A 15,751-nucleotide genomic window follows, 5' to 3' on the forward strand; every position below is an offset into this window, starting at 1 on the left:
TGTACTGAAAGTAAGTTGGAGATTCTATTAGAGGAGTGACATCATTCTTGACTCAGAACACAAAATAACTGAAAACTTTGGAGCTTGTGCACTTTCAAGGGAAGTTGTCCTGATAAGCAGATTTTCTGTAATTCAGAATATTCCTGCAACGTGGGAGAAAACATTAAATGATCTGAGAAAAGTAAGGTAGGTGCTAATGCAGTTATGTTTCAAGTCTAGTTTATATTACAGAAACTTAGGGAAGCACAGTTCAGGAGTGTTATGGAATACTATCAATTGCCTGGATTAATGCAACTCCAATAACACTCAAACTCAACACCATCCAGGACAAAGCATTCTGTATTAATGGCACCAATCACCACCATCAGCATTTACCCACTCTACCACTGGCATATAGTGGCCGAGGTGTGCACCATTTACAAGATGGACTGAGGCAACTCAAGCTCCTTTGGCAGCACCATCCAAACCTTTAATCTCCACCACAGAGAAAAACAAGGTCAGCATATGTATGAGAACACCATCACTTACAAGAATCCCCCCCAAACCACATACCACTCATACATGGAACTATATCACTGTCAATGAGAAAAATTTCTGGAACTCTGACAGCACTGTGGGTATGCATCGCAGGCACCTACAACAAGTCAAGACGACACCATCTCCTCAACTGCAATTATATATGGACAATTAATGCTGGGCTATCCAGCAATGTTCACACCCCATGAAAACAAAACCACAAGAGTATATCTGAAGGTGCACAGGGAACATTCTAATCCTTTGTGAAAATTACATTTGGAGTTGTGGTGAGGAAGCCTTTGAAGGAGCATGCAAGGAAAAATTTAATATTATTTATCTAAAACCCTTAATGAATAATGGTGTCTCCACAGACCCTAAGAAGATTGATGGAAGAGAACATAATGGATGAGAAATCAGGGCTAATACTTAACATCAACGAGATTGCCTGACCCACCGGTCAGGGAGCCAGAAGCAACACCACAGCTCTGGTAACCAAGTCCAGATTCTGTGTCAGGCAATTAATTGCCTGAAATCATGGCATCCAGCCTGCAAGACAGGACGCAGCCTCTACAAGATCTGCCAGGAATGTGGCTACTGCTTTGACTACAGCAGATCCCAGACCAGCCACAATTTTGGAAACCCATAATGAAGGTCAGAGTTCATCAAGGCCTTTCTGATTAATCAGAATGTTCTGCGTCTCCTGCTGCTGTCTCATCCAGCCATTGAAACTGGGACAGAAGAAATACCTAGATGAGTATGCACGATATCCAAGTGTATGATCCAGCAGAGAGGCATCACTGAGGAGCATTCTGGGAGAAGTCAGCTCAGTCACTACAAATTAACAGTGCACTTTATCTGAATGCTTGCAGAATTCAAAATAAGGTAGGCAAACAGGAGGCTGGAAAAACACAGCAAGCCAGGCAATGTCTGGAGGAAAGGAGCAGTCAATGTTTTTGGTATTACCTTTCTTCAGGACTACTACTACCAGTGTCCACCTATCACCACCATTCTGTCTCTACTCCTCCCCACCTCTTTATCTGCAGCTCCTCCTATCCCCACATCCAATCCTGAAGAAGGGTAATAGCTGAAATGTTGACTGCTCCTTTCCTCCAGATGCTGCCTGGCTTGCTATGTTCTTCCAGCCCTCTGTTTGTCTACCTTGGATTCCAGCATCTGCAATTTTTTTGTCTCTATTGAAAATAAGGTAAATGAGTCGGCAGCACAAATCATCGCAATTGCATATGATTTAGTGACTACTAAAGAGACATGGTTGCAGGATGGTCACAACTGGGAGGGTTATTTATTCAGACTATTTGGAAGGACAGACAGAAAGGAAAGGGAGGTGGTGTAGCTCTGATATTTAAGGATGACATCAGGGTAGTAGTGGGTTCTATGGAGAAAAATGCTGAATCAATGTGGTTGGAAATTAAAAATAGTAAGGGGAAAAAGTCACTGATAATGTAGTCTGTAGGTCCGATGGGACAGGCAATAAACAAAGAAACAACTGATCATGTAAAAACAGTACAGCAATTATCATGGGGGATTTTAATCTACATTTTGATTAGTCAAACCAAGTCGGTCAAGGCAGCCTCAAGGAGTTCATAGAATGTGCTTGCGATAGTTTCCCCAAACAGTACGTAATGAAACCCACGAAGGAGCAAGACATCCTATATCTAGTCCTCTGTAATGAGACAGGAATAATTGATTATCTCATAGTTAGGGATCCTTTTGAAGGAGTGATTATAATATGGTTGAATTTAAAATACATGTAGAGGGTGAGAAGGTAAAATCCAGTGCCTTGTGCTTAAACAAAGGAGACTACAATGGGATGAGGGAGGAGTTGGCTAAGGTAGACTGGGAGCAAAGACTATATGGTGGGACAATTGAGGAACAGTAGAGGACTTCCAAAATGATTTTTCACATTTCTCAGAAGTATATACCAGTTAAAAGGAAGGACTATAAGAAAAGAGATAATCAGCCTTGATAGCTAAGGAAATAAAGGAGAGTATCAGATGGACAGCTAATGCATACAAAGTGGCAAAGATTACTGGGCAAGTAGGGAATTGGGAAATCTTTAAAGGTCAACAGAAAGCCACAGAAAAAGCTATAAAAGAAAAGTTAGATGGATTATGAGAGCAAACTAGCTCAAAATATAAAAACAGATAGCAGATGTTTCCACAAATATATAAAACGAAAAAGAGTAGTTAAGGTAAACATTGGTCTTTTAGAGGATAAGAAGGGGGATTTAATAATGGGAAAATGAGGAAATGGCCAAAGCGTTGAACAGGTTTTTTATGTCAGTCTTCACAGTGGAAGACACAAATAACATGTCAATAATTGATGATAAGGAGGCTATGGCAGGTGAGGACCTAGAAATGATCCTTATCACTAAGGAGGTATTTTGGGGCTAAGATAGACAAGTCTCTTGGCCCTGATGGAATGCATCCCAGAGTGGCAGGGGAAATAGCAAATGTTCTCGTGGTAATTTACCAAAATTCACTGGACCCTGAGGCGATTGGAAAACGGCAAATGTAACACCACTGTTTAAAAAATGGGGTAGACAAGAGGCGGGTAACTATAGGCCCATTAGCTTAACTTCAGTAAGCTTTTTTTTATTCAAAAATATATTTTATTCATAAAAGATATCTTTACTTGTGTGTATGTATGATGTATATATAAATGATATATGAGTCACAAATGCAGTTTGGTTCTGTACAGTAACATATCAAGGGAACAAACAAACATTGGAGTTTAACTCTATCCAAATAAACCAAAGACATTTCTTACATACACAAGACCAACAAGTTTTGAGCAGAAACTGAGTTAATGGTCCTCCAGGCGCAGTTGATGTTTGCCTTGGTGAATGTCCCGGGGAACAGACCATACAGCATAGAGTCCTGCATCACGGATCTGCCCAGGAAGAACCTCGCCAAAACCAACTGCATCTCTCTCCAGACTTCCTTTGCAAAAGCACATTCCAGGAGACGTGTGACAGTCTCAACCTCCCACAGCTGCTCTGAGGGCAGCATGCAGTGGCACAGACTGTCCAGGTAGACATGAAGGATCTCAGATGTCTCGTGCCCTTCTCACCACCAGCCAAGCGATGTCTTGGTGGTTGTTGGAAAGTTCTGGTGTTGAGGAATTCTTCCAAATGACTTTGACAGTCTACTTGAGAAAACCACGTGGCAGGATCCATCCTCTCCTTTTCCCACAGGGCCTCGAGGATGCTATGTGCTGACCACTTCCTGATGGACTTGTGGTCAAAGGTGTTTTTCTTTATAAATTTCTCTACAAAGGACAGGTGATATGGAACGATCCAAATACTTGGTGCAGCAGCACACAAAGGTTGCAATCAGGATGACGGCAGCGCTGGGTACATTCCTTTCCCCCTTATCCAGAGTTTTGTACATGGAGTCCCTGCAGATACTGTCCATCTTAGACCTCCAGATGAAGTGGAAGTTGATTTGGGTAACTGCAACAGCACAGATTTGGAAAATGAGTCAGACCTATGCCACTTACAACAAGAGAGACAGTGCCTCACACCTGATGACCAGGTTTTTGCCCACAATGGAGAGGGAACAGTGCTCCCAAAAAACCAATTTCTGCTTCACTATGGCAATGCGCTTCTCCCAAAATTTTGCATATGACCCAGCCCCTCTGAACCAAGTTCCTAGCACCTTCAGGTAATCTGTCCTGATGGTGAAGGGGATAAAGGATCGGTTGGCCTTGTTCCCAAAGAACATCGTTCACTCTCGCCTCGATTTACTTTGGCTCCTGAGGCTGGATCGAACTAATTGCAGAGGCTCATGAATCGACACACTGACTGTGGATCCAAGCAGAAAATGGCGACATCATCCATGTACAAGGAGGCTTTGACCTGCAGGCCTCCGCTGCCTGGAACAGTCACCCCTCGTAGGCTCACATCCTTCTGATGGACTTAGCAAAAGGCTCTATACAACACACAATAATTAAGGAAGAGATAGTGAGACATTTCGATAGAAATTGTCCTATTGGGCAGAGGCAGCATGTGTTCATGAAACGCAGGTCATGCTTAACTAACTTACTGTAATTCTTTGAGGATATTCTGAGTGTGGTGGACAATGGGGAACCAGTCAATGTGTATATGTGGACTTCCAGAAGGCATTCGACAAAATGCCGCACAAAAGGCTACTGCATAAGGTGCACAGATTTATGGGTAATGTATTAGCATATTTTGGTTAACTAACAGAAGGCAAAGAGTGGGGATTAATAGGTGTTTTTCTGGTTCACAATCAGTTACTAGTGGTATATCTCAGAGATCAGTGTTAGGACCACAATTGTTTACAATTTACATAGATGATTTAGAGTTGGGGACCAAGTGTAGTGTGTTAAAGTTTGCAGATGACACTAAAATGAGTGGTAGAGAAAAGTGTGCAGAGGAAACTGAAAGTCTGCAGAGGGATATAGATAGATTAAGTGAATGGGCAAGGGTCAGGCAGATGGAGTACAATGTTGGTAAATGTGAGGTCATTCATTACAGGAATTACAGCAAAATTGACTACTATTTAAATGGTGGAAAATTGTTGTATCTTGCTGTGTAGATAGACCTGGGTATCCGTGTGCATGAATCACAAGAGGTTGGTTTACAGCTGCAGCAGGTAATTAGGAAGGCAAATGGAATATTGTCCTTCACTGCCAGAGGGTTGGAGATTAAAAATAGACAGATAATGCTGCAACTGTATAGGGGCTGGTGGGGTCACACCTGGAGTACTGTGTACAGTTTTGGTGTCCTCACTTGAGAAAGGATGTACTGGCACTGGAAGGGGTGCAGAGGAGGTTCATTAGTTTGATTCTGGAATTGAGAGGATTGCCTTATGAGGAGAGATTGAGTAGACTGGAACCATACTCATTGGAATTTAGAAGAATGAGAGGGGATCTTACAGAAATATATAAAATTATGAAGGGAATAAATAATAAAGAATCAGGGAGGTTTACACTGGCAGGTAAAATTAGAACTAGGTAGCATAGCCTCAAAATAAGGAGGAGAAGATTTAGGACTGAGCTGAGGAGGAACTTCTTAACCAAAACAGTTGTGAATCTGTGGAATTCCATGCCCAGGGAAGCAGTTGAGCCTACCTTGTTGAATGTTAGTAAGGCAATAGATAGGGTTTTGAACTGTAGAGGAATTAAGGGTTATGGTGAGCGAGTAACTAAGTGGAGCTGAGTCCACAAAGAGATCAGCCATGATCTTATTGAATGGCAGAGCAGACTTGATTTGCCAAATGGTCTACTCCTGTTCCAATTTCTTATGTTCTTATCTCACATCAGGTCACTTATCAGGATGCCATGATGGTGAAGGTGAGTCTCACACATCAGTGTTGGATTCACCCTGTAGAGGGCTGAGGGCCCCACTATTCCTGTATGAGTGGTAGTGATATGTGTTCAGACTTTGTAATAATTAAAGCTCTTCAAGGGATTTGAGCAAAAAAAAACAGTACAGCACAGGAACAGGCCCTTCAGCCCAAGACTGCAACGACACATGATGCCTTTCTAAACTAAACACCTTTTGCCTCTACGCGGTCCATATCCTTCTATTCCCTGTCTATCCATATATCTGTCAAGATGCATCTTAAACTTTACAATTACATCCACTTCCACCACATCTTCCAGCAGCATATTCAATGCATTTACCACCATCTGTGTAAACAAAACCTGCCTCTCACATCAGTAACTGATAGTGGCACAGTGGCTAGCACTGCCAATTCACAGTATAAGGGACAAGGGTTTGATTCCACTGTTGGGGGATTGTCTGCGTGGAGTTTACACATTCTCCCCATGTCTGCGTGGGTTTCCTCTGGTTTCCTCCCACAGTCCAAAGATGTCCAAGTTAGGTAGATTAGCCATGCTAAATTGCTCATAGTGTCCAGAGATATGCAGGGTAGATGGATTAGCCATGGGAAATGCAGAATTATAGGGATAGGGTGGGGGTCTGGGTGGGATGTTCTTTGGAAGGTCACCGTGGACTCGATGGGCCAAATGGTCTGCTTCCGTACTATAGGAATTCTATGATCTCTTTAAACTTACCCCCTTTTACCTTAAACCTATGTCCCCTAGAAATTGATATTTCTACCCTGGCAAAAAGTCTCTGACTGACCATTCTATCCATGCCACTCAATCTTATAAAGTTGTACCAGGTCGCCTTTTATCCTTTGACGTTCAAGGGTAAACAAACCAAATTTGTCTAATCTCTGCTCATAGCTAATGTGCTCCAAACCAGACAAAACCCTGGTAAACTGGTTCTGTACCCTCTCCAAAGTCTCTACATCCTTTTGGTAGAGTGGCAGCCAGAACTGTGCACAATATTTTAAATGTGGCTTAACAAAAGTTCTAAACAGTTGCAACATGACTTGCCAATTTTTATACTCTATGCCTTGACAGATGAAGGCAAGCATGCCAATATGCCCTGACCACCCCTAACTACTTACATTGCCACTTTCAGGGAACTGTGGACCTGTACACTTAGATCTCTCTATATGTTGATGCTATTAAGGATTCTGCCATTTACCGTATACTTCTGTCCTGCTTTAGATCTTTATTTGTCTGGATTAAACCCCATCTGCCATTTCTCTGCCCAAGTCTCTAGCCTATTTATGTTCTGCTCTATCCTCTGGCAAAGCTCCTTACTATCCACAGCTCTCCCAATCTTTGTATCATTCTCAAACTTACTAATCAGGCCACCTACATTCTCTTCCAAATCATTTTTAAATATTACAAACAACAAGGATCCCAGTAAATATCTCTGCAGAACACCTCTGGTTAGAGATCTCCAATCTGGAAAACACTCTTCCACCACTACGCTCTGTCTTCTATGACCAACCAGTTCTGTATCCATCTAACCAGCTCACCATAGAGCCCATCTGACTTCATGTTCTGTATCAGTCTGTCATGAGAGACCTTGTCAACGACCTTGCTAAAGTCCATATAGGCAACATCTACAATCCTGCTCTCATCATTCTTTGTCACTTCCTCAAAGAACTCAATCAAGTTTGACAGACACAATCTTGCCCACACAAAGCCATGCTGCCCATTGCTAATAACTTCTCCGAATATCAGTAAGTCCTAAGAATCTTCTCCAATAACTTCCCTACCACTGACATAAGGCTCACCACCCTGTAAGTTCCTGGACAATCCCTGTTGCCCTTCTTAAACAAATGACCAACTTTGGCTATTCTCCAATCCTCGGAGAGCTCTCCTATGGCTAAAGAATTCACATGTCTTGATATGGAATAAAGGAGAGGCCATAGGCCGGCCTCCTCAGTTCAGTGTACAGTCAGAGGGAAGTTGTGAGGGTTTGCAGGGTTGAGGTCTGAGAGTGGGGACTGACACCTGAGCAAGGCTGCTGTGCTCACTTGCTGTAAGCTGCTAAATGTCCATTTGGTTAAGTGCAGGTATTTGAAGGATGGAAGCAGCAAAAGGTTGTTCCAGTGAAGTCTTCAAAGGTAGGTCTTCAAGGAAAGCATATAAAGCCAGCAACATATCTTAGAATGGGTTGGGAGGATTCTATGGAACTGTTCTTAATATGAACTCTCACAGGGAAATAACGTATCAGCTGTCAGTTATATTAACAGAAGTATGTACTCACAAGTAAAAGTTTTTAACTGCCTGTTTAAGCACTGAAAGTCATCTCTTGACCATTTATCAGCATTCACAATCACTTCCTGAAAACTCTCCCATTCAGCAAAGTAATAAAAGAATATCGCTGTAGGCAGGCCTTATAAAAAGCCCGGAACTAGATGATTCACCTCCCCTCCTGATATAGTTTGTACCACAGATTGAAACTTCACCCTCCTTCAGCAGACCATGATTGCAATTCTAGCCTGTCTCCAACTCTACCAGTGAAAATATGGTGTGCAGGCATGGCCATCCAAGAGGTAGAATCACAACATTGAGAAATTGTCTGATTCCTGACTGCCATTTCAAAGCAAATTATCCAGCCCCTTGGAAAAGCATGAAGGTAAGTTTCAGAGTTTGACAGAAAGATGGAATATGAGACAGTGCATAAATAAAGTATGAGTGTAAGGTAAGTTGAGCAAGTTAAGGTGTGAGAAATGATATGCCATAGTAAGCTTCAGAAGCAGATTCAAGGAATTTGGTCGATATACATCAGAATGTTATGAATTGTTCTCAATTTTCCTCCCCTACTTAGGTCGTTGAACTGCTTCCTGCATTGTGTCCAGAATTGTCTTCTTAATTCCATTGCTAGGAAACAGAACATCTTTCCATGTCTTGAAAGCTCCCAGTACCATATCCAGGGAAGCAACTCTGAAATGAGGGGCAATCTTTCATTGTCTGGATTCCATTCTGGCACTTGCTTTTCTTTGCCTCTCAACTCCAAATTCTTTTAAATTGCACGTTCAGAATGTCCACTTAAATGCTGGAGTTGAAATCATGTCACTCAACAGATCTACAGACACAAATTGGTCAAGAACCCCAGAAATCATTTGAGTGGGTTAAAACACCAGCAAAAGTTATGGTGCACTTATGTCTGGGTTTCCCATATGCTAGCAGTTTCCCTACTTCCAATGCACCTCAACTTAAAATTCAGCTCAGAGTCTAAAGACAGTAAAATAGTTTAGATGAGGAATGGACAGCAGATGATAAACTATGTAAATGGAAATCAAATGATATGGCAACAGGACTGGACAATGACACTTCTGAGTGGAATTTAAGTTAACACCAAGTTATGGCAAAAGGCATTCAAAGATCTCAATGTTCCTATCATGAAAGAGATCTTCTAACAAAACACCAAAGTCATAGTACAAGGCAAAATCTTCCTTTTAAAAAAAAATGTTCTGACAAGGATAGCGGCAGTCCAATGTAGTTTCATGTGGTAGATATCAGTGAGAAACACTCAAAAATGCAAAATATAGTGCAACTCCAGAATCTCTACAGACACCCACAAAATTCAGAAGACTCCTGACACAACTCAAGAAGTATAAAGAAGGTTGAGGAGATTTTTCTTGGTTTGGGTACAGGCATGCTCGATCACTAAGGCACAGCAAATATCAAAAAATAGGGGAAGCCGATGTATAAACCTGAAAATGGTACCCATCCCATTTTCTTCCCAAAGAATCTAGTCATTAGCCCTAGAAGGCATTCTTGCCCCTGATATACTTGTTAGTTGTCCTAATGGAGGATTAAAATATTTATAGAAGCAAATTTTAAATAAAATATGAAATCTCAAAGTATTCTTTAATAGTGTGGGGCTGGTGGTTATTGGAACACCATGAGTAGTTGATTTGGGACTAGAGCAGACCAAGAGGCAGAAGGAGAAAGTTAAAGGTGGAAAATCAATTCTTCAAAATGTCTAGGATTGTGATGTTCAGTGCTTGAAGGCAAACCTCCATGGCGGATTTGAGTCATCAAACCATCAGGGAAAAGAGGCACAATCCAGTTGCTCTGCATAATAACTAGGTGCAGTGAATGGCGATAACTAGAATTGGATGTATGGCATTCAGGCATGGGAAGAGAGCAGAGAGAAACAAAGCTAAATATTTATTTATATAAATATTTTAAATAAGTTTCCCCGATACTTGAGGAACTCTTTTAACAAATTCTAAAATATCGTGGGCAATGCAATATTTACCTAAGCAAAGTTTTAAAGACTTTGAAACCCACACTACCGCACCATGTGCTGAATATGCTTAAGAACTTTAACTTAGTTCTGACAAAATGATTAGGAAAACAACTTCTTGTGTTCCAATGAGGGATTATATCACATGAAACTTCAAGCTAGATCAATTGTCATAGCATGGAAATTGTTCCCTGGAGAGGAGTGGCAATTGCAATTAGAAGACACCAAAATAAGATGTGGATAAGCACACCATGTGGTGTCTATGAGGATCATTTACCCCTGATATGCCAGGTTACTTAAAACTTTAGGGAAACAGAAGAGGTTAGCAAAAAACCTGTGCCAGCTCCACTTCAGATCTGAGAATGGCAAGCAGCAAGTCAAAGACAGGGCCTCATGCAGCGGCTGTGTTTCCAATAAAATTTAGAGATGCAAAGCCCCCTCAGGAGCAACTTGAGCCAGGAATGAGGAAGGGAAGTGATGATCTGAACTAGAATTAAAAGGAAGTTTAGGTCATTGTAGATAAATCACAAATCCACTGCATCCTGTATGCCTGGTGTCAAATAGAGGCAAAGGAACTGACCTTACAATACTTAAATTGGCAAGATAATCAAACTTAACACGACTTATTCATTTGAGTATTACTTACCTGTCCCACAAATATGTTGCCTGCTGCCACCAATGACTCTGTGGGAGATGTATCCATGGAAATTTGCATTATCCAGCCAATCTGAAAAATGGAAAACAATCTAAAATATTTCCTAGACTTGGTACAAAGGAATGTAATCATCTTTGTTTTTTATTTCCTTGTGTGACATGAGTGACACTAGCTGGTCACCATTTTTACCCATGTCTAGCTGTCCTTGAGGAGGTGGTGGTGAGGTGCCTTCTTGAACTGCTGAAATCCACATGATGTAGGTTGATCCACAATGCTGTTAGGGAGGAAGCTCCAGGATTTTGACCGAACGACAGTGAAAGAACGGCAATATTATTCAAAGGCAGGATGGTGAGCGACTTGGAGGGACATGTGCAGGTAGTGGTGTTCCCAGGTATCTGCTGCACTAGTCCTTCTAGATGGAAATGGATATGGGTTTGGAAGGCGGTATCTAAGGATCTTTGGTAAATTTCTGCATCTTGTAGGCAGTACACCCTGCTGCTACTGAGCTTCGTTGGTGGAGGGCGTGAATACTTGTGGTTGTGGTGCCAATCAAGTTGGCTGTTTTATGCTGAATGATGTCAAGCTTCTTGGGTGTTGTTGGACCTGCACCTATCCAGGCAAGTGGGGAGTATTCTACCAGAATCTTAACTTGTGACAGTGGAAAAGCTTTGGGGAGTCAGGAGCTGAGTTAGTCACTGCACTATTACAAGCTTCTGAAAAGCTCTTGTACCTATTGTGATTATGGGGCAAGTCCAGTTGAGCTTCTGGTTAATGGTAACCCCCAGGATGTTGATTGTCAGAGATTCAGTGATGGTAACACCATTGAATGTCAAGGGCTGGTGGTCAGACCATGTATCAGACCAAGGCTGGATATTGTCCAGATCTTGTTGCTTTTGAACATGGACTGCTTCGGTATCTGAGGAGTTGTGAATGGTGCTGAAAGTTGTGCAGTCATTGGCAAACATCCCCACTTCTGACTTTATGATGGAGGGAAGGTCATTGATCAAGTAGCTGGAGATGTTTGAGCCTAGGACACTACCCTGAGGAACTCCTGGAGTTGAGATGACTGACCTACAACAACTACAACCATCTTCCTAGGTGCCAAATATGACTCCAACCAGCAGACAGTTTGCTACCTGACACATTGTTTCTAGTTTTTCTAGGGCTCCTGGATGCCGCACTTGTGAAGTGGTATTACTCTCACCTCACCTCTGGCATTCAGTTCTTTTGTCCATGTTTGTACCAAGGCTGTAACAAGGTCAGGAACTGAGTGGTCCTGGCAGAAGCCAAACAGGGCAACAGTGAGCAGATTATTGCTAAGCAGGTGCTACTTGATAGCACTGTCGATGATACTTTCCATCTCTTTGCTGAGGATTGAGAGTAGAACGATGGGTCAGTAATCAGCCAGGTTGAATTTGTCCTGCTTTTAGCATACAGGACATAACTGGGCAATTTTCCACATTGTTGGATAGATACCAGTGTTGTAACTGAACTGGAAGAGCTTGGCGAGGGGAGCGGCAAGTTCTGGAGTATGAGTCTTCAGCACAATTGCCAGAAAGTTGTTGTGGCCCACTGGCTTTGCAGTAACCAGTGCCTCCAACCATTTCTTGATATCACATGCAGTGAATGGAACTGTCTCAAGACTGGTATCTGAGATGCTGGTGACCAGTGGGTAAGGTCAAGATGGATCATCCACTCGCCACTCCTGGCTGAAGATTGCTGCAAATGCTTCAACCTTATTATTTTGCACTGATGTGCTGGGCTCTTCCATCATCAAGGAGGAGGATATTTGTGCAGCAGCTTCCTCAGTGAGTTGTTTAATTGTCCACCACCATTCATAACTGAATGTAGCAGGAATGCAGAGCTTAGATCTGATCCATTGATTGTGGAATTACTTAGCTTTGTCTATGTCTTACTGCTATGCTGTTTCACACGCAAGTAGTCATGTTTGGTATCTTCACCAGGTTGACAGTTCAGTTTTAGTATGCCTGGTGCTGCTCCTGGCATGTCATCCTGCACTCTCCATTGAACTTAGGTGGACCTCCTGGCTTGATGGCAACGGTTGAGTGGGGGATATGCTCAAAATGAGGTTGCAGGTTCTGCTGCTGTTGATTGCTCAGAGTGTCTCATGGATGCCCAGTCTTGAGTAGCTAGATCTGTATGATGTCTTTCCAATTTAGCATGGTGACAGTGCCACACAACACGATGGAGGGTATTCTCAATGTGAAGGGGAACTTCAGCTCCACAAGGACTGTGAGATGGTCATTCTTGCCAGTATTGTCATGGACAGATGCCACTGCAGCAGGCAGATTGGTAAGGATGAGATCAAGCATGTTTTCCCCTCTTGTTGATTCCCACATCACCTACTACAGACACAGTCTAGCAGCTATGTCGTTTAGGACCTGACCAGCTCAACCAGTAGTGCTGCTGCTGAGTCATTCTTGATGCTGGATATTGAACTCCCCCATCCAGAGTACATTTTGCATCCTTGTCACCCTCAGTGCTTCTTCCAAGTGTTCAATATGGTAAGCAGCAGGAGATTTGCATGCCCGTGTCTAACCTTAAGCCACGAGACCTCATGGGGTCCTGAGTCAATGTTGAAGATTGACAGGGCAACACCCCTCTGACGGTATACTATTATGCCACCACATCTGTTGTGTCCGACCTGCTGGTGAGACAGGACATATCCAGGGATGGTAACTTTGGTTCTGGGACTTTGTACAGTATGATTCCATGAGTATTACTATGTCAGGGTGTTTGCTTGATTAGTCTGTGAGACAGCTCTCCCAATTTTGGCACTAGCCCCCAGTCTGTAAGGAGGAATTTTCAGGATCAACATGGCTGTTTTTGCTGCTGAATTTTGTAATGCCCAGCTTGATGCCAGATGAGCTGTCTGGTTTCATTTCTTTGTTGAGACTTTGTAGTGACTGATACAACAGAGTGGCTTGCTAAGCCATTTCAAAGGGTAGCTGACAGTCAATCATAGTGCTGTGGGGCTGCAGTTGCATGTAGGCCAGACCAGGTGTGGATAAGAGATTTCCTTCCTGAGCCGGATGGGGTTTTCTGACAATCAACAATGGTTTCATGGTCATAAGATTCTTAATTCCAGATAGTTTTTATTGAATTCAAATTCCACCATCTCCCTGGTGAGATTCAAACCAGGATCGCCAGAACTTTAGCTGAGTTTCAGGATTAATAGCCTAGTGATAGTACCACTAGGCTATCACCTGCTCAATAATGCTATTTAAAAAATTATATTATTTGGTAGAGCTTTTTGGTTACTACGAGAGAGATTTTAGATGTTAAGTTCATGTTGATCTGATATGAATGTCAGAGTTAAAAACAAAAATTATTTTACCATTTGATAGACTATATGTGATATACATAATAGAGATAACTGTGCACATTGAAGCAACACTCCCTCAGTCAAGATTCAGTTACATTCTAGTTTTCATCTATGATGGTCTCCAATATGTGATTGTTAAAAGTGAACTTCAAATCAATTAACAAACAAACCAACAACAAACAATCTGATCGGAAAACAATGAGACCAAAGTGTATCCATAGCCTTAAAAAAATGGAAGTGTCACAAAGATTTGGCAATTACAAGACAGGCAATAGCACATAACTGTCATTGCGGCTGATGTCCTCACCATGGATTATCTTTATCAGAATCAGTCAGAAGTTAAAGCGAATTCTGAACAGCTCCTTTTTATTGTGCTGTTGAAAAGAGTGGTCTAGTCATCTCTTTGACAGCATTTTCATTCAGTACAATTAGAACAGGATATGATTAAGGTGTAGCTCATTTCATATTTTTGCATGGTGCCTTTCTGTGATGTACCTTCCACATAAAAGTTGATGTCTGAATGTAGCAATAAAGATCTTTTTGAAATTTGAGTGGCATGGTGACCTTACAGCACTAGGCACCCAGGTTCAATTCCACCCTAGGGCGACTGTCTATGTAGAATTTGCACATTCTTCCCATGTCTGCGTGGATTTCCTCCAGGTGCTCTGGTTTCCTCCCACAGTCCAACAATGTGCAGATTAGGTGGATTAGCCATGGGAAATGTAGGGTTACAGGGATGGGGCAGGAGGTCTGGTTGGGATGTGCTTAGGAGGGTCAGTGTGGACTCGAAGGCTGAATGGCCTGCTTCCACACTGTAGAGATTCTATGATTCAATGATCTGAGATAAAGGAAACTGTCAGAAAGATGATCCATAATAATTCCCAACTAATGACCATAAAATAGATAAACGGTATCTCAATCACTCAGGTAAAACATGTGATTTGCTTTTAGTTCCTCCTTTAACATGATAAAATTATTTAAGGGAAATTTTGATTGCACAATTTATGTTACGCTTCCAAAGAGGATTCTTTTATCATAGAAGGCTTTTAGAACAAAAAAAAATCATTTTTAATTTGTTTAAGGCCAGTGGAGGACTACAGGTAATTAATGATCCATAATGCAGAGTATGTCATATAGTTTTCGTAAACTTACCATTGGCATTTACTTTTTAACTATTGTTATCATGAGGATAATGAAGAATTGAATATAATTCCTCCATTTGTTCAATCACTTAAATTATAATCTTCTTTGTCACAGTACTGAATAGCTGTATTGTGAAACATAATCATATCAAAGCTTAAGTTCAAAGTTTGCAAAGGATTGAAATATAGTGATGTAGTGGTATCTAGATTCTGTTTGAAGATTGTAGAAAGGCAGAAAACTGGCGTGTGATTTGGTGGAGGGGACAAACCTTCCGGCACATTTCATGCAATAACTTGAATAAGACCATGAGATCCAGGTGCAAAGGAGAGAAAAAGGTATAAAGATTTCAGGCACAAGGTCTTCTTTACATTTGTCAGGTATCCTCAAGATGTGGTAGTGTGCTTACATCTGAAGATGGCATATGCAAAAGAAACCATAAAGTGAAAAAGCTTTAACAAAATGTTTCAACTCATTTCCT

The 15,751-nt window shown here is 41.8% G+C and overlaps 1 protein-coding gene across 13 annotated transcripts in view; it reads right to left on the reverse strand.

Moving 5' to 3' along the window:
- LOC109926406 (solute carrier family 28 member 3-like) overlaps positions 1 to 15,751 on the reverse strand; it is a 184,823-nt gene that overhangs the window by 75,626 nt on the left and 93,446 nt on the right. For all 13 annotated transcript variants that reach the window (XR_007261780.1, XR_007261779.1, XR_007261778.1 and 10 more), the window contains one exon: positions 10,776 to 10,856. Coding sequence is in view for 9 of the 13 variants with exons in the window: in XM_048595196.1 (XP_048451153.1) it covers positions 10,776 to 10,856 (81 nt within the window). In the remaining 4 variants the exon portion in view is untranslated. The remainder of the gene's footprint in view (positions 1 to 10,775; positions 10,857 to 15,751) is intronic.

The sequence above is a fragment of the Rhincodon typus genome, chromosome 3 (genome assembly GCF_021869965.1).
Source record: "Rhincodon typus isolate 14 chromosome 3, sRhiTyp1.1, whole genome shotgun sequence".
NCBI lineage: Eukaryota > Metazoa > Chordata > Chondrichthyes > Orectolobiformes > Rhincodontidae > Rhincodon > Rhincodon typus.